At 43.4% G+C, this 18,019-nt stretch overlaps 1 protein-coding gene across 4 annotated transcripts in view; it reads right to left on the minus strand.

Moving 5' to 3' along the window:
• Positions 1-859: 859 nt before the first annotated feature.
• Positions 860-18,019, minus strand: part of HEATR6 (HEAT repeat containing 6) — a 124,859-nt gene continuing 107,699 nt past the window's right edge. For all 4 annotated transcript variants that reach the window (XM_033922468.1, XM_033922466.1, XM_033922464.1 and 1 more), the window contains 5 exons: positions 14,990-15,112; positions 12,345-12,469; positions 11,848-11,944; positions 2,540-2,744; positions 860-1,574 (listed from right to left, as the gene is read on the minus strand). In XM_033922468.1, the coding sequence (XP_033778359.1) occupies positions 1,039-1,574; positions 2,540-2,744; positions 11,848-11,944; positions 12,345-12,469; positions 14,990-15,112 (1,086 nt within the window). In that variant the 3' untranslated portion in view covers positions 860-1,038. The remainder of the gene's footprint in view (positions 1,575-2,539; positions 2,745-11,847; positions 11,945-12,344; positions 12,470-14,989; positions 15,113-18,019) is intronic.

Consider the following 18,019-nt stretch of genomic DNA (forward strand, 5'->3'; position numbering starts at 1 on the left):
GCGGCATGGAGAGAGGATGGGATGGGGGAGGGATCTGGAACCATCAGGTGCACCCTCTAAAGTAGGCACTGCTTAGCCTAAACATCCCCAGCATCACTGAACTGAGAAACTCAAAAACAAGAGCAAAGTAGGTAATAAGACCAGGAGCTTGTGAGAGACCATCTATCCGCCTGCTGGGAGACAGATAATACTGGCTTACTAACCATCCTATATATGACTGAGCTAAGGTTTGGTATCCTCTGTCTCCGCCTGCTGATGGATGTCATAACCAATGAATTTTTGGATTCATCTGCTGCTGATGACAAGGAATAGACCATCTGAAAAGCACACAGTGTGACAAAATGGTATTTCTCCTTTCTCTGCTTATAGACTGGTGTGAAAATACATAGTAAAGTGTCCCTCACAAGGCTGACAAATGCTGCATGGAAGGGTGTTGGTGCATGTGTGTCTATGCATATTGATGGGCAAAGATACATCTGGATGAGACTTCCCAACAGGCAGCAACACTGGAGCAAAATACATCTAAACAAAACCATTTAAAAAGCTATGATTTTGTCTTTCTAGATTTAGGATATTCTGCTTTGTACCTTCTATTCCAAGAACATAAAGGAGAGACATACTAACTTGAAAAATTACTGTACTGTCTTCACTGTTGCACTAATAGTGGCACCCCCCCCCCCCCCAAAAAAAAAAAAAAAACCCCACAAACCCCAAAAAACAAAACCCCACAACAAAGCATTTTTCCTCCATCTATCCTACTAGCCAATGTACTATAATAGTCTTAATATAGCTTTGGCTCTGTTGATTTGTTGTTTTTTTTTAAAGCCAAAAATAAAGAAACTACACAGAACTCAATGAATAGGGACATGTAAAATTGTATTATTTTATGTAACAGGAATAAAAAAATTAGTTTCGCTCTCGTCAATATGTAAGAAGGGGAATCCCACAAGATGTCTTCCTCTTCAATTAAATGACTTTGTGGTTAATTTGTTTGGAGATTGTGAAAGACAGTGCCTTATTAAAAACATAGAATGATCCCTAGGATTCAATTGCTCCAATGCAACTTGTCAGGAAAGCCTCTAAATAAGCTCCAGTCACGGTCTTTTCATCTGTGCTTTCTGATAGTTCTTGAATACTATGTATATGCTCAACTGCTTTTTCCAGCATTCTCTCTCTTTCTTGGGGAGCAGTAGCCACATCACCTTCTACCTTTGACTTCACATACTGTAGGAGGTATGTTCTTATGGCATCGCCTTTCTCCAGCATGGTTTTTCGGATGCAGGGCAAATCAGCACTGGTTGCCAGGCTTAACAAATGAATCAGAGCTTCACAGATCTGGGTTCGCAGACTGGCGCAGTACCTGAACTCCAGAAAGTCCTCTGTGTCTTCGCTGTTGTGCAGGGCCAATACCAGCGCATCCCAGATTTCACTGTATTGCGCCTCACTTCCATAATACTCCCTTTTTATAGGAATGGAGAGGGCCATGGCAGATTTGATTCGCACTTTGAAGTTTTTGCAGGACTTCACAACTGTTGTAAGAGCTTTATAAGCTTGTACAGACCAAGGAGTTGTGCCTGAGACAAACAAAAATTAAACTATTAACTGGATTTATTTTACACGCCAAAATGGATAAGGACACAAAGATCTTTTAAAGATATGTACACTAAATATTAAAAAAAATCCTTCAGCTATATTTCTGAACTATTTTTACCTTATAAATGAAAGTGGTCAACTCATAATTTATTGGGGAGTGGGCACTTCTGTCCTGCTTGATTGCCCAGATGTCAACAGAGGCTTTAACCCTTTCAGGACCATAAGGATCGTAGGCCAATTTTTGTGGTTTTGACGACATTTTTATGGTAAAAAGGGCTTGCAGATGCCAAAAAATTGATTTTTTTTTTGTGAAATATCATTATTTTTATTTTAAAAAATCACACTTCTGGCTTATGGACAGTGTGGCAAGTGAATCTTCTCGTCAATCTGGCAACGACGCTAATGAATGAATGTCGGAACCAGTTTGTTTACATAAAGGCAGTATCATATGGAATCCGTACATATCAAATTTAGAACTGTAGACTATCCCAATCAAAATTGATAGGACTTTAAAGTTATGGGACAAATATGTCCCTTGGTCCTGAAAGGGTTAAGGAAAGTTTTCCTCAAGACTGATATCTGGATGTAGCTCTCAGATTGGAAATGGTTTTAGCCCAAACCCAGGACCTTTGCACACCTTCTCAGCAATATACCCAAGTGTCATCAGCTTTGTCAAAGTGGCAGCATATATAGCATCAAAGTTCTAGCTTGACTGCCCAATTGCAATTATGTAATTGTAGCTTTGTCATCCTCTTTCTTCCTAGACCAGGGAGAAGTTTTCTGCTGAGCTGCAAAGCCCCAAATGTTTCCTCTCTTACTTTCTCTCTAAATTAAATGCAATTGCTGTGGGAAAAACCACCAAATTCAACTGGAAACAAAACCAGAAGCATTTTCTCAAAGAGATCAATAAAGAAGAAGAAGGGAATGAAAGCATGAATGTACCTACCCAGTGGCAAAGAAGAATTTTTAAACATATTGCCTAGTGCATAGCACGCATTCCACCTCACTTTCATGGTGGCATCTCCCTGGACTGTAGAAATAAGGGCCTGAATGGATTCCTCAATGCTCTCGCTGAATCTGGGATTTATCATATGATGTGGCTGCAGGAAATGAAGCAGGTTCCCTAGAGCCCGAACTGCATTACTCTTTACCTGGGAAGCAAAGGAAAATGGCAAAGATAGATGTATAGTCAGCCTATAAACCAAATGGCAGAAGTCAAGAATCACCAAAGCATCAGCAAGTACACATTAGAGAATGACACATAAGAAGTTGCCCCCGCTGAGTCAGACCAGAGGTCCATCTTGCCCAGCGGTCCGCTCCCGCGGCGGCCCATCAGGCCTAGTGCCTGAACAGTGGTCCCTGATTATAGGGATGGGATTAGAGGTAAGTTACAAAATTAATCTACCTTTACTCTTATCTGGACCCCTCAATCCCTTTGTCTTCCAAGTACCTATCCAAAGCTTCTTTGAACCCCTGTAGCGTGCTACTGTTTATCACATCCTCTGGTAGCACGTTCCATGTATCCACCACCCTCTGTGTGAAAAAGAACTTCCTGGCGTTTGTTCTAAACCTCTCCCCTTTCAATTTCTCTGAGTGCCCCCTTGTACTTATTGATCCCCTTAATTTGAAAAATCTGTCCCTGTCTATTTTTTCTATGCCCTTCATGATCTTGAAGGTTTCTATCATGTCTCCTCTAAGTCTCCGCTTTTCCAGGGAGAAAAGCCCTAGCTTTTTCAGTCTATCAGTATATGAGAGGTCCTCCATGCCCTTTATTAGCTTAGTTGCTCTTCTCTGGACCCTCTCATGTCCTTCTTGAGGTACGGCGACCAGAACTGAACACAGTACTCCAGGTGCGGGCGCACCATAGCACGATACAGTGGCAGGATGACTTCCTTTGTCCTGGTCGTGATACCCTTCTTAATGATACCCAACATTCTGTTTGCTTTCCTTGAGGCCGTGGCACACTGTGCCGACGACTTCAATGTTGTGTCTACCATCACTCCCAGGTCTCTTTCAAGGTCGCTCACCCCTAGCGCTGATCCCCCCATTTTGTAAGTGAACATTGGGTTTTTTTTCCCTATATGCATGACCTTGCATTTCCCTATGTTGAAACTCATTTGCCACTTTTTGGCCCATTTTTCCAGTGTTGTCAGATCTTTTTGGAGATCTTCGCAGTCCTCCATGTTATTGACCTTGCGATATAGTTTGGTGTCATCCGCAAATTTTATAACCTCACATTTTGTTCCTGCTTCCAGGTCGTTAATGAATATATTGAATAGGAGCGGTCCCAGTACCGACCCCTGTGGAACTCCGCTCGTGACCCATTGCCAGTCTGAGTAATGTCCCTTTACTCCAACCCTCTGTTTCCTGTCCGCCAGCCAGTTTTTGATCCATCGGTGGACCTCCCCTTGCACCCCATGGTTCCATAGCTTCCTTAGTAGTCTTTCGTGTGGTACCTTGTCGAAGGCTTTTTGGAAGTCAAGGTAAATGATATCTATGGATTCCCCTTTATCCACCTGGCTGGTTACCCCCTCAAAGAAGTATAATAAGTTCGTGAGGCATGACCTGCCCTTGCAGAAGCCATGCTGGCTCAACTTCAGCTGCCCATAGTTGTCGAAGTGTTCCCAGATGCTGTCTTTAATCAGTGCTTCCATCATCTTTCCCGGGACCGAGGTCAAGCTCACCGGCCTGTAGTTTCCTGGGTCTCCCCTTGAGCCTTTCTTGAAGATGGGCGTGACATTTGCTATTTTCCAGTCTTCCGGAATCTCTCCAGTTTTTAGGGATAGGTTGCATATTTGTCGAAGTGGCTCAGCTATTTCGTTCCTTAGTTCCTTGAGTGCCCTTGGGTGAATGCCATCCGGACCTGGCGATTTGTCGCTCTTTAGCCTGTCTATCTGCCTGAGGACATCCACCTTGCTCACCTCTAGCTGGACCAGATTTTCATCCTGCTCTCCTTTTACGATCTTCTCGGGCTCCGGAATGTTGGTTGTGTCCTCCCTCGTGAAAACTGACGTGAAGAACTTATTTAGCCTGTCAGCTATCTCCTTTTCCTCTTTTACCACTCCCTTTCTGTCCCCATCATCCAAGGGTCCCACTTCCTCCCTTGCTGGTTGCTTCCCCTTAACGTATCTGAAGAATGATTTGAAGTTTGTTGCTTCTCCTGCCAGTCTCTCTTCATATTCTTTTTTTGCTTTCCTAACCACTCGATGACACTCCTTTTGGTGTTTTTTGTGTTCCTTTTGGTTCTCCTCTGTTTTGTCCTTTTTCCATTTTTTGAATGATGCTTTCTTGTCACTTATCGCCTTTTTCACTACATTTGTTATCCACACTGGGGTTTTTTTCTATTTTTTTTTTTTGCACCCTTTCCTGTACTTGGGGATGCACAAGTTCTGTGCTTCGTGCACTGTGCCCTTGAGTATGGTCCAGGCATTTTCTACGGACTCCATCTTCCTTGCGCTGTCGTTGAGTTTCTTTCCCACCATTTTCCTCATGGCATCATAATTCCCTTTTTTGAAGTTAAGTGCAGTCGTTGTAGTTCTTTTCACCTTTGATGATCCAATTTCTAGCCTGTACTGGATCGTGCTGTGATCGCTGTTTCCTAGTGGGGCTAGTACCGCCACCTCCTTAGCGGGTCCCCCTAGTCCGTTGAGGATTAGGTTAAGAGTGGCATCACCCCGTGTTGGTTCCGTGACCAGCTGTTCCATTAAACAATCCCTCGTGACCTCCAGGAATTTGGTCTCCCTCATGCAGTTTGAGTGCCCAATACTCCAGTTTATTCCCGGGTAGTTGAAGTCTCCCATCACCACCACACTTCTGCTTTTGCATACCTGCCTCAGTTCAGCCTCCAGATCCTGGTCGATTTCTTCCGTTTGTCCAGGTGGGCGATAGTACAGACCCAATTTTGTGTCTGCTCCAGTTCCTCCTGGTAGCTTAACCCATAGTGATTCCAAGTCGTCCGCCCTTACTGTTGTTTCCATTCTGGTTGAAGGTATGGAATCTTTTATATATAGCGCTATTCCTCCACCCTTTTTGTGTGACCTATCTCTCCTGTAGAGTTTGAATCCTGGTAAAGCCACATCCCATTCATTGTCATCAGTCCACCACGTTTCTGTGACTCCAATTATGTCTAGGTCCTTTTTGCTGGCAAGGATTTCCAGCTCTCCCATTTTAGCCCTTAGGCTCCTAGCATTAGTGTATAGGCAAAGTAAGTCCCGTTTGTTCGCCTTTCTTGCTGTTTTTCCTCATGGTTTGGTGCTCCTGGCCCCCTCGTGAGTTGCCAGACCCCAAGCCTCGTCTCGGTCATCCTCCTCCTGTGGTGTGTCTGTCTCGTCCTCAGCCTGTTCCCCTGTTTTTGGTTGTCCCTCTGGATTCCGTTGTTCTCTATTAGTGCTGCTTGCCAGTTTTATTTGTGCACAAGACCCCTGCAATTCTCCCTTAGGTCCTTTTTCAAAAAGTTCACACTCAGACCTGAGCCCTCTTTTACAGTGTCCTTGCTCAATATCTTTGGCCTGGGTTCCCTGCATTGCGTCCTTAGGTTCTTTTTCCAAAAGTTCCCTCTCATGGTGGCGGTATACCCGCGGCCATCGGGTTTAGCCGCGGGTAACCCGCCAAAACGGGGAACGAAAACTAGCAGTTGCTGCGGCGACGGGGACAAGGCCATTCACCGCCCCGTGGAGCGGTGAATGGTCTTGTCCCCGCAGTGAGGCATGAAGGATCGCACGGTCCCCGCAGCCCACATCCGCCTGCCCAATCGATCCTAGTGATTAGCCAGTTCTCTCCCTTCTCCTCACCTTAGTTTGTAGGTTTTCTTTTTCGGCGACCCGCACGCTATCAAAGAGCCGCGCACCTGCTGCTGCTCAGTTTCGATCTTCTGCTCTGACGCAACCGGAAACAGGAAGTTGCAGCAGAGCAGAAGATTGAACACTGAGCAGTAAGCGCGTGCGCGGCTCTTTGGGAAAGCGTGCAGGTCGCCGAAAAAGAAAGCCTGCAAACTAAGGTGAGGAGAAGGGAGAGAGCTGGCTAAACACTAGGATCGATTGGGCAGGCGGGTGGGGGCTGCGGGGACCGTGCGATCGCCCGTGTTCCCGGCTCAAACTGGAAGGAGGGAGTGAAAGGGAAAAAGATTCTTGGCTAAGGGGATGAAGACGGAAAGAAAAACCCACAGCAGGAAAGAAAGGGAAGGACAGGCAGGTGAGCCAGATGCTAGAAGCAGGGGGGGGAAGAAAGAGGGAAAAAAGCTAGATGGGGTTGAAAAGAAGAGACACACTGGTATGGAAGAGGAAGATAGGGGAAATCTGGACACAGGAAGGTAACAGAAAGAGGGGAAATTATGTGCATGGGGCATAGGGACAGAGACATAAAGGGGACATGCCATGGGGATGGTATATAGACACGGGGGGGGCAATGGCAGATACATAGGGGAAATATTAGAAATGGGGAAAATAGGAGCACAGAAGCGAGATGGTTTGTGGGGATGGGACAGGGACCGAGCTCGCAGGCTCCAGTGGCTTGCACAAATTACATTGTAACGTGCCATGAAAATAAGAGGGAGGACGGTAGATAGATAGGCCACGCGAGAGGAGCTGAAGGGTGGTAGAAAGGAACAGATGGTAAAGGAGGGAGGGAAGGGTGGTGGTGGAAAGGAATAGGACAGACATTGAAGGAGGGTGGAGAGGAACAGACCCTGAAGGGAAATGTGGAAGACAGAATGGGAAGAAGACAGATGCCAGACTATGGGGGAGCGGAGGGAAGAAGATGGGTGCTAGACCAATTGGGGGGGGGTGAAGGGAGAGGCACAGTAACAGCAAATGGAAGACACAGAGAGAAGACACACAGTGGATGGAAGGAATTGAATGAGAAGATGTGGAAAGTAGAAACCAGACAACAAAGGTAGAAAAAAAATTATATTTATTTATTTTTTGCTTTAGGATAAAGTAATATATTAGTTGTGTTGATAAAAATTTATAAACAAAGCCCTGCCAGCTGAACATCTCTTTCTCTAGTTCAGCAGCAGGAACTTTGATTTATAAGAAAGGAATAAGCTAAATATTACAGTACTAAGGCTTATATGGATGCAGCGGGGACGGTGACGGGGCAGTGAATGGGATGGCAGTGGCGGTGATGGGGCGGTGAAAGGGATGGCGGTGAAGGGAACAGCGGTGAAGGGAACAGCGGTGATGGGGTGATGCAGAAGATGGTGGGCCGGGGACGGGGCAGTGACGGGGACAGATTTTTTCTCCCGTGTCATTCTCTAGTACACATCTTTAAAAAAAAAAAGTATGAATTCCAGATTACTCAAAGGCAGTTTACTATAGTATTTATGAAGCTAAGTGGCTGTTTCAATTATAGTTTTTAATTTATGAATTGACAGAGGAAGCAAAACCATGGACTTTCTAACACTTTTCATCTTTGAACCTATTGAAAATGGCTGTACTCTTACTAGACCAAGATTTAGAATTATATGATTCTGAATTATGATTCTGAATGATTTTGAATTATATGTGCTGCTGAACAGTGATTCTTGATTTTTGAATGCTACCAAAATGTTTACTACTGAGATTTACCACTGATATTTACTATTATTATTGAGTGAATGTTTTATCCAATGCGAGATTGAACTGAATAACTGCAAAAGGAAAAAGAAAAAGAATAAGATTTAAAACAAAAGGTAGTTGGTGGTTTTTGTCTGTGATTATATTGGGAGTATTACATATACTGACACCAGATGATGCTATACTCCAAGTATGAGGCTTTTTTCCATTACCATACTTTATTATGTTATAATAGGGGATTTGGTATCATTATTGTTTTTTGGATAGTGGTTTATTGGTAGTTTTTTAGATTCCCTAATATTTATATCACTATTTTGTGAAATGTAAATATTTGTGACGCTCAAGCTATGTCAGCTGAAGACTTCCTCTGAAGGTGGCCAAAAATCCCTTTTACCAAGCTTGGCAGTCAGTAGCAATATCCTTAAGCCACATATGATGGCCCTTCAGTGGCTCTAGGATGCTGCCAGCAACTGCTACACTTGGTAGAAGGGAGTTCCGGCCACCTTTTGGAGGAGGTCCTCAGGTGGCTATGCTTGGGGTTCCCCACCAGCTACAGCAAGGGTCAGCAAATACTTCAACACTGGAGAAATAAAACCAGAAATACATTTCCTTTTCTGTTGAACAGAATACAAAGACATCTGCTACATACATTTCTCAAAGTTAACATATTTCAGTCAATAAATTCCTTTTTTTACCTTTGTTGTCTGGAGATTTATTTTTCCATCAAGTTGGTTCCAATTTTTTTTTCTGCTTTCCTGTCTTGTGCATTTCTTCCTCTCCTCTATTATACTGATGTGCAACATTCTATCTCTCTCATTGTTCACCATCTCTCTCTCTTATTCCCTCCCTTGCTACAAAGGGAGTGGGAAAGAAGAGAGGGGGATCCAGGGTGCATTTCTCATACGCCCTTTACTGCTAAGTGCAACATTTCTCCCTCTCATCCCCTGGCTCCTGTACAGCATCATTTGTCCCTCCCCACAAGCCCCATGCCCAACATTTCTCCTTCTATCAACCCTCTCCAACACCATTCTGCATCCCTCTTGCATCCCTTTCCATCTATCGCATCTTTCCCTCTCCACCACAACATCCAATATTTCTCCCTCCTCTCTACCACTATTGTGTCCAACAATTCTCACTATTTCTTCCTTTTCCTCACTTCCCACCACTCTACCCATGCATCTCAAACCCCCAGTCCATCCAGCATCTGTCCTTCCCTGCCTTCCCAACCCATCCAGCATCTGTCCTTTCCAGCCTTCCCAAACTCCTACCCTCAGCCATTGCAGTATATGTTCTCCCCCCCCCCACATCCCCATCCCCATCAAGATTCTCTCTCTCCAGGCTCACCTCATTGCTCACTGGGGCTGCTGGCTGTCCAACAATTTAAAATTACAGCGGCCAGGGAGAAGGTAGGTGGGAGAGTCAGGAGTGCCATAATTCACTCTTCTGACCTCCGATCATCATGTCCCCTGTGTCATCCATCCCGTTCCAATACCTATGGTTCCCCACATCCCCCTAGCCCAAGCAGTATATTTTTCCCTCCCTTCCCACACAGCTTCCACAGGTATACTACTTTATTCCAGGTCTAGCCACACTCACTCTTTTCAAGCCGCTGCCTGTATTCCTTTCTATACGCGATCGGTGGTTAACCCAGAAAGCACAGTTACTTACTGTAATAGGTGTTATCCAGGGACAGCAGGCAGATATTCTCTATATATGGGTGATGTGATCAACGGAGCCCCCTAGTGGACGTTTTCGCAAGCAGACTTGCTCGAAGACCTTCAGGCTTGCGATTGGTCCGCGCATGCCCCTCCCGCCCTGCCTAGGGCATGCGTCTCCTCAGTGTGTTCTCAGTTCAGATAGCAAGCAAATAAGCCAACCACGGGGAGGTGGGTGGGTTGGAAGAATATCTGCCTGCTGTCCCAGGAACTGGTTGAGTGGAAGGCAACAGAGGGTGGTGTCAATGGAGATCTCTCCGAGGAAAGGGATGTTTACCAGTGGTGTGCCTCAAGGTTCAGTTCTTGGGCTTGTTCTGTTTAACATATTTGTAAGAGATATTGCTGAAGGGCTGTCAGGTAAGATTTTGCCTCTTTGCGGACGATATCAAAATCTGCAATATAGTAGACACCCCTGATGGGTTGAATAACATAAGGAAGGACCTTGCAAAGCTTGAAGAATGGTCAGAAATTTGGCAGCTAAGATTTAATGCTAAGAAATGAAAGATCATGCATTTGGGCTGCAAAAATCTGAGGGAACAGTACAGTTTAGGAGTTGAAGAACTTTATGTTCATGAAAGAGAAGCAGGACTTGGGTGTGACAGTATGTGGTGATTTTAATGTACAACAAAGAAAAATGGGGAGACCCAATGATCCACAGTGAAAACAATCCACCGATGAAAACAAAAACAAAAACTGTGGATACAGATGTTCTGGAGATAATTTATTAAACACTGACATAAAACCATGAAAATTCAATTAAAGTACAATGATAAAAAATACTATGATAAAAATCCAACCGGACCCTACACAGTCCGTGTTTCGGTGAACACACCTTCCTCAGGGGGCCAATGATTTGCAACCTCACATATAAAGAATTGGACTGAAAACAGTCTATTGTCTTTAAACATGTGAGCAAAAAACACCACAGACAAGTTGAAGTATGTGAGGTTGCAAACCTTTGGATCCCTGAGGAAGGCGTGTTCGACGAAACACGGACCATGTAGGGTCCGGTTGGATTTTTATCACAGTATTTTTTATCATTGTACTTTAATTGAATTTTCATGATTTTATATGTCAGTGTTTAATAAATTATCTCCAGAACATCTGTATCCATGATTTTAAGGTAGCCAAACAGGTTGAAAAGTCAACAGTTAAAGCTAGAAGGATGCTAGGGTGCATAGAAAAATTGTTATTATATCTTTAGAAAATTGTTTAAAACTTCATTTTTAATGATTGTTAAATGAATAATTTTGTATGGACACAAATATTTTTTAATTGTTGTTATCTGCCTAGAATCTATTGTGAGAATAGTGCAGAATATAAACAACAGATTAGAATAGAAGTAGTATGGCCAGTAGGAAAAAGGAGATATTGATGCTCCTGTATGACTCTGGTGAGGCCTCATTTAGAATATTGTGTACAGTGCTGGAGACCGCTCCTTCAAAAAAATAAACAGGATGGAGTAGGTCCAGAGGAAGGCTACTAAAATGGTCGGTGGTCTTAGTTATAAAAATGTGGGGGGGGCAGGCTTAAAGATCTCAATATGTATACTTTGAAGGAAAGGTAGGAGAGAAGAGATATGATAAAGGCATTTAAATACCTATGTGGCATAAATGTGAATGAGAATCTTTCATTTGAAAGGAACGAGAGGGCATAGAATGAAGTTAAGAGGTGATATGCTCAGGAGTAATCTAAGGAAATACATTTTGTTACAGAAAGGGTGGTAGATGCATGGAATAATCTCCCGGAAGAGGTGGTAAAGACGAAGACTGTCTGAGTTCAAGGAAGTGTAGGACAGGCATGTGGGATCTCTTAGGGAGAGGAAGAGTTGCTGTGAATGGGCCATTTAGCCTTTATCTGCCATCTTGTTTCTATGTTTGTATAAAAATATGGAGTAAAAGTAATGGATATGTACATCAGAAAGACACACCAAAGGCACATTTTGGAACAGTTTATCAAACTATACCAAGTATAAAGTAATTTTGTACCTTGTCTTTATCTCTTGATGCTTCCGTTGCAGAACGCAGCATTTTCAACAAGAGCAAATCTGAAAATTCCTCTTGGAAACTTGGCCCTATTGTTTCCCTAATAAAAAAAAGTGTACACTATGTAACACATTTTATGTTTAACTGTTCTTATGTATGCATTGCATAGAAGTTTCGCTACAGAATAGGAAACTCTTCATGCAGTTTCTTATGAAAATCAGAGCAATATTATATATTATTTATTTTATTGTAATTATAACATTGATTTTTATTCTAAAATTTTTTCAGTATCTAAATGGAAGGGCAGTATATCAAATAATAAATGGAAATAGATATATTTTCCATCTCTGTAAAACATATGTAAGAACAGATTATATGTAGGATCAGATCAATTAAGCGTACAGGAGAAAAGAAAATCTTTCAAGGTTCAGATATCTGGAAAAAAGTTAAATAGGTTTTAGTCTAAAACTTTCAGGTACCAAGCAGACATTTTAACTTACATGTTGACAATAAGGGTATCAGTAAGGTTGCCCATGGACCAAGCTGCTTTGGCTCGGACATTTGGAGACTTGTCATTCAAAGACATTAGGATTGCATTTGCAGTATCAGCAACAAACATCACATCCTGTAGAATAAGAAAGGGATATTCCATAAATTTTCTAAACACCAGGGATAGGAATGACCACACTGGTTGAATAGCTGTTTCATTCTCAGCTGCTAATGGCATGCTCCCCCAACATTTCTTGTCATTTATCTATGTCCTTTTTTTTATTCTCCAAGATGCTGGACAAAAAAAAAAAAGAATTCTATATGAATCAGACAGTAAGATACTAAAATGGGCATATTAAGCAAAGAATATATCTTTTGAGGTTTATATTTTTTTGCCTTTGTAGTTATTCAGTCAAAATAGCCTTAGAACATGCAAACAAGAAAGGCCATCCAACTGCAAAAATGACCTGACAAAGCAGAAGACCAGATGGGAAGAATTAAAAAAAAATAAATAAATAAAAAAAACCCACACCAGCAAATCCCTAATCACAGCAAATTATATCCCCCTACAAAGAGTATAAACAGAATAAGACTCCGGAGGACAGAGGTACAACGTGCCCTTCGAAGCAGAAGACCAGAAGGGAAGAATTTTTTAAAAACCCAAATCACCAGCAAATCCCCCAAATCACAGCAAATTATATCCCCCTATCAAGAGTGTAAACAGAGTAAGACTCCATGCCAGAAAAAGGTGTTGCACCGGAGGACAGAGGTACAATGTGCTATTCGAAAACCTGGCCACATCTGGATGTGCTATTACAGTGCTCTTATTAATCCTAGGCCCAAAACAGGAGAGCTCTGCAATCTGAACTCTCAGAGATCCAGCCACTAGGCCTTTTTCTAGACCCTCCCGCAGAAAGGCGAGCATCAGAGATATCAGTGCCAAGCTCGGGTCCGCACTGCTCTGAGCACACCAAGTTTGGAAGCATGTGCTGCTATATAGTTGCCTTCTTCCTACATCTTAGAAGGGTGGAAACCACTCCATCCAAATAGCCCTTATGCACTAGGGCCGTATGCTCAAGAGGCATGCCATAAGACCAAAGCATTCTGGATCCTGTAGGGCAACTGGACCCTGCATGTCAGCAGGGGATGACAGGGAAGTTTGAGACTTTGACCCCTTCACTGGGAAGGGAGGTATGCTTTGCAACCTGCACCACTAGTGAATGTACTTTTGGAGAAACAAAAGCTGGTTAAATTCTGCATTCATCGGATAGAGCTTTGCCATGGCTTTGGCCACCTGAAGTGGCTTCTCCAGGACCTCCCAATGGTCCATGAGCATTTTGGTAATGTCTTGATGAGAGGGAAAACATGAGGTCTGTGCTGCTCATAAGCAAGCACTGTGTAGGAGAGGACTGTAGAGTCTATCTTTAATTCCTAGAGGGATTCCGTGATCACCTGAAAAATGCTGAAGGCTTAAACAGTCTGCACACAGTTGGGTCCTCCCTGAGATCAGGGGCCTCTACCAGATCCAGATCCGGTACCCCTAAAGATGAAGCAACATCACCTGCTATAGGAGATTCTGACAGAGAGTAAAGGCATTGAAACAGAGCCCATTTCATCCTGGTCATCCTCAGACTGAACTTCCCCATCTTGCACATGGCACTGTTGCTGGGGAACTATGCTTTTTTTTTGGGGGGTGGGGAGAACCCTGGCACTAGCAGGGCCTCGATCCCTGAGGGTTCCATGCAGCCCTTGTTAATTGGTAAGCTTCAAACATCATATTGATGAATTCAGGGGGGGAACCTCTGACCAGGACGGTTCCTGTGGATGCTCACAAGCTCCTTTCTGGGGCTTTGAAGCCATGTTACAGCTGTGCTTCACCAGGGAAACACTTGCACTGCTCCCCTGTTCAAATCTGGACTTTTTCCTGGCCTTTGAACCAATGGGGCACTAACACCCCTCCTCCCCAAAGAACCAGAGGAGGCTAAGCTAGCAACTCCCACTGCACGGCACCTGGAACAGCTGAAGCACTGAATGCAGAAGATAAACACAAATAGGGATGGAGGCATGATAGACCTTGATTGATTTTCAGAGGATTGTGTTTGTGAGGAGCTAGCTAAACTAATGGTAGACAAAGTGATGGGACCAGATGGTATACATCCGAGGGTACTGAAGGAACTTAGGGAAGTTCTGGTGGCTCCGCTGGCTGATCTTTTCAATGCTTCTCTAGAATTGGGATTAGTACTACCGGGCTGGAGAAGGGCAGATATGGTCCCTCTCCATGAAAGTAGAAGTAAGGAAGAAGTAGGGAACTACAGCCCGGTAAGTCTGAATTCTTTGGTAAGTAAATTAATGGAAATGCTTTTAAAACAGAGAATAGTGTTTCTAGAATCCAGTGGACCCAAGACAACATGGATTCACTAGAGGCAGGTCTTGTCAAACAAATCCAGCCCAGTATCCTGTTTCCAACAGTGGCCAATCCAGGTCATAAGGACCTGGCAAGATCTTTAACTACTATGGCTGGTATTCAAAAGCACTGACCATGGCAGCCAAATATCAGTCTAAATTCAGTACATTTTCAGTTATACAAACTGCCAGCATTTAAAAAATGTATTATAAAGTACAAAAGCAAATGTGAGTTCAAGAGCTGGATTCTGACCTGCCGTAGATTTGTGAAAAGGATGTAGACGCCCAGTGCACGAGCAGCTGCTGCTTTCACAAGTGGATTCTCACTGTGATTCAATCCGAGCAGTAGAGTGATGCAGAGTATCTGACGGTCATCCTGGAACATACAACAGTAACTGGTAGAGTTGTGCTACAAACTACAGAATGATTCCAAGTTGTAAAAATATTTATGGTGCTTCTTGATTAAGAAGGCAGCAATGTTTTTAATGCGTATTACAATTTACTTTTGGTCTCAATGTATATTTTTATTTGTAAATATTACTAAAACAGAATATGAAGAAATGAACTGCCTTTATTAAAATTACATTTTCAGCCCAGCAGTTTCCCCTGTACCATTAGAATTGGTTGGCCTCTGTTGGGCTTAGTATCTTATGCTTCCTTCACAATTATCTGGGATTTTTTTCCCTATCATCATTGTTCCTATTTTCGGGTTTTTTAAATATTTAACTCCAAACCTGACCCAGCCAAAGCAACGATGATCCTCGATCATCATTGTTTATTTTTTTCATAGTTTTATACCTTCATACAAGCAATGATGTCATCAGGTCTTGAGAAACTGGCTCTTTATAGGGGGAGTGTTAAACAACTGGGGATTAGTTGGTAAGCAGGGAATTTATTTATTATTTTATTTTAAAATTTTCTCTTTGCGTAATAATGAAGCGAATAACAGTAAAACATACATATTTAGATACACAAACATAGCAAAAACAGTTATCGTACAAACCCTTTTCTATAAAAGAATGTGCTTACAAAGCTCAAATAGCTTTCACAATAGCAAGCTAATAAAAAGCCTTAACAAATATAAAGGATTTTAGTTGTTTTTTAAAAGACATGGTGGACACCAGCTAACAGATGTTAATACTATGTGTGTGTGGGGGGGGGAAGATTAGGTTACTAACTTCTGTTAATCTTTTTTCTTGTAAATAGCCTCTGGAAGCTTCACTATAGGGTTCTGCGGCTATTCCAGCCTTGGCTGCAGAACTTACAAATAGCACAGTTACTTACCATAACAGGTGTTATCCAGGGACAGCAGACAGCTATTCTCACATATGGGTGACATCACCGACAGAGCCCGGATGCGGACGCCTCTCAAGCAGAGTTGCTTGAAGAAACTCAACGTTTCGAGTCGCCCGCACCGCGCATGCGCGAGTGCCTTCCTGTCCAGCGCAGGGCGTGTCTCCTCAGCTCAGATAGCTAGCAGAGAAGCCAACCAGGGGAGGTGGATGGGTTGTGAGAATAGCTGCCTGCTGTCCCTGGATAACACCTGTGCTTTATCCCAGGACAAGCAGGCAGGTATTCTCACATATGGGTGACCTCCAAGCTAACCAGAATGGGATGGTGGGAGTGTTGGCAATTTAGGAGAATAAATTTTGTAATACTGTTTGGCCAAACTGTCCATCCCGTCTGGAAAAAGTATCCAGACAATAGTGAGAAATGAAGGTATGAACCGAGGACCAAGAAGCAGCCTTACAAATTTCCTCAATAGGTGTAGATCTGAGGAAAGCTACTGAAGCTGCCATGCTCCGACTTTATGGGCTGTGACTTTACTGTGAAGGGGTAATCCAGCCGGGGCATAGCAGAAAAAGATACAAGCCGCCATCCAGTTGGAGATGGTACGCTTAGAAACAGGATGGCCCAACTTATTTGGATCGAAGAAAACAAAAAAGTTGAGGAGCAGTTCTGTGTGGTTTGGTGTGTTCCAAGTAGAAGGCCAAAACACGTTTACAGTCCAGAATATGAAAAGCTGATTCTCCAGGATGAGAATGAGGCTTTAGAAAAAATACTGGATTCATGAGTTGAGAAAGGACAACATTGAGGTCCCAAACCACAGGAGGCGGTTTGAGAGAAGGGTTAACATTTAAAGAGTCCTTTCATAAATTTGGAAACCACTGGATGAGCAGAGAGGGGTTTCCCTTTAACAGGCTGATGGAAAGCCGCAATTGCACTGAGATGGATTCGGATAGATGTAGACTTGAGGCCAGAATTGGATAAGTGCAACAAGTAGTCCAAAACAGAAGATTAGGAGGAATGCTGAGGCTCCGTATGATGAGAAAAACACCACGTAGAAAATCCAGTCCACTTTTGGTGATAGCATTGTCTAGTGGTAGGCTTCCCAAAAGCTTCTAAGACAACTCTTACAGATTGAGAAAACTGAAGAGGAGTTACGTTGAAAGGTACCAAGCTATTAAGTATAGAGACTGCAGGTTGGGATGAAGCAGAGATACTTGACTCTGTGTAAGCAGAGAAGGGAAAACTGGTAGAAGGTATGGCTCCCTGGTGCTGAGTTGAAGTAGAAGGGAGTACCAAGGTTGTCTTGGCCACCGAGGAGCGATGAGAATCATGGTGGCATGATCGTTCTTCAACTTGACCAGAGTCTTGAGAATGAAAGGGAATGGAGGGAATGCGTAGAGGAAGAGATTTGTCTATTCCAGAAGAAAAGCATCTGCCTCGAGGTGGTAAGGAGAGTATATCCTGGAGCAGAACTGAGGCAGTTTGAAGTTGTGGGGAGCCGCAAAGAGGTCTATCTGAAGGGTTCCCCATTGTGAAAAAATTTGATGAAGAGGCAAGGAATGGAAAGTCCATTCATGAGGTTGTAGAAGACGACTCAAGTTGTCCGCCAAGCAATTCTTCGCCCCTTGAATGTAGACAGCTTTGAGGAAGGTGTTGTGGCGGATTGCCCAGTCCCAAACCTTCAGCGCTTCTTGACAAAGGGAGGCAGAGCCGGTCCCTCCTTGTTTGTTGACATAATACATGGAGACTTGGTTGTCCGTCCGGATGAGGACCACTTGGTCGCGAAGATGTTGAAAAGCGTTGAGAGCCTTGAAAATCACTCTGAGTTCCAACAGATTTACGTGACATTGATGATCCGTACTGATCAAGTGACCTTGAGTACGGAGACCCAAGCGTAGGTCGAAGAGTCTGACGTGAGGACCTTCTGATGAGGGGGAGTTTGAAAAAGCAAGCCTCTGGCAAGATTGGAAGAGAGCATCCACCAACGGAGAGA

The sequence above is a fragment of the Geotrypetes seraphini genome, chromosome 15 (assembly GCF_902459505.1).
Source record: "Geotrypetes seraphini chromosome 15, aGeoSer1.1, whole genome shotgun sequence".
In the NCBI taxonomy this organism is placed as follows: domain Eukaryota; kingdom Metazoa; phylum Chordata; class Amphibia; order Gymnophiona; family Dermophiidae; genus Geotrypetes; species Geotrypetes seraphini.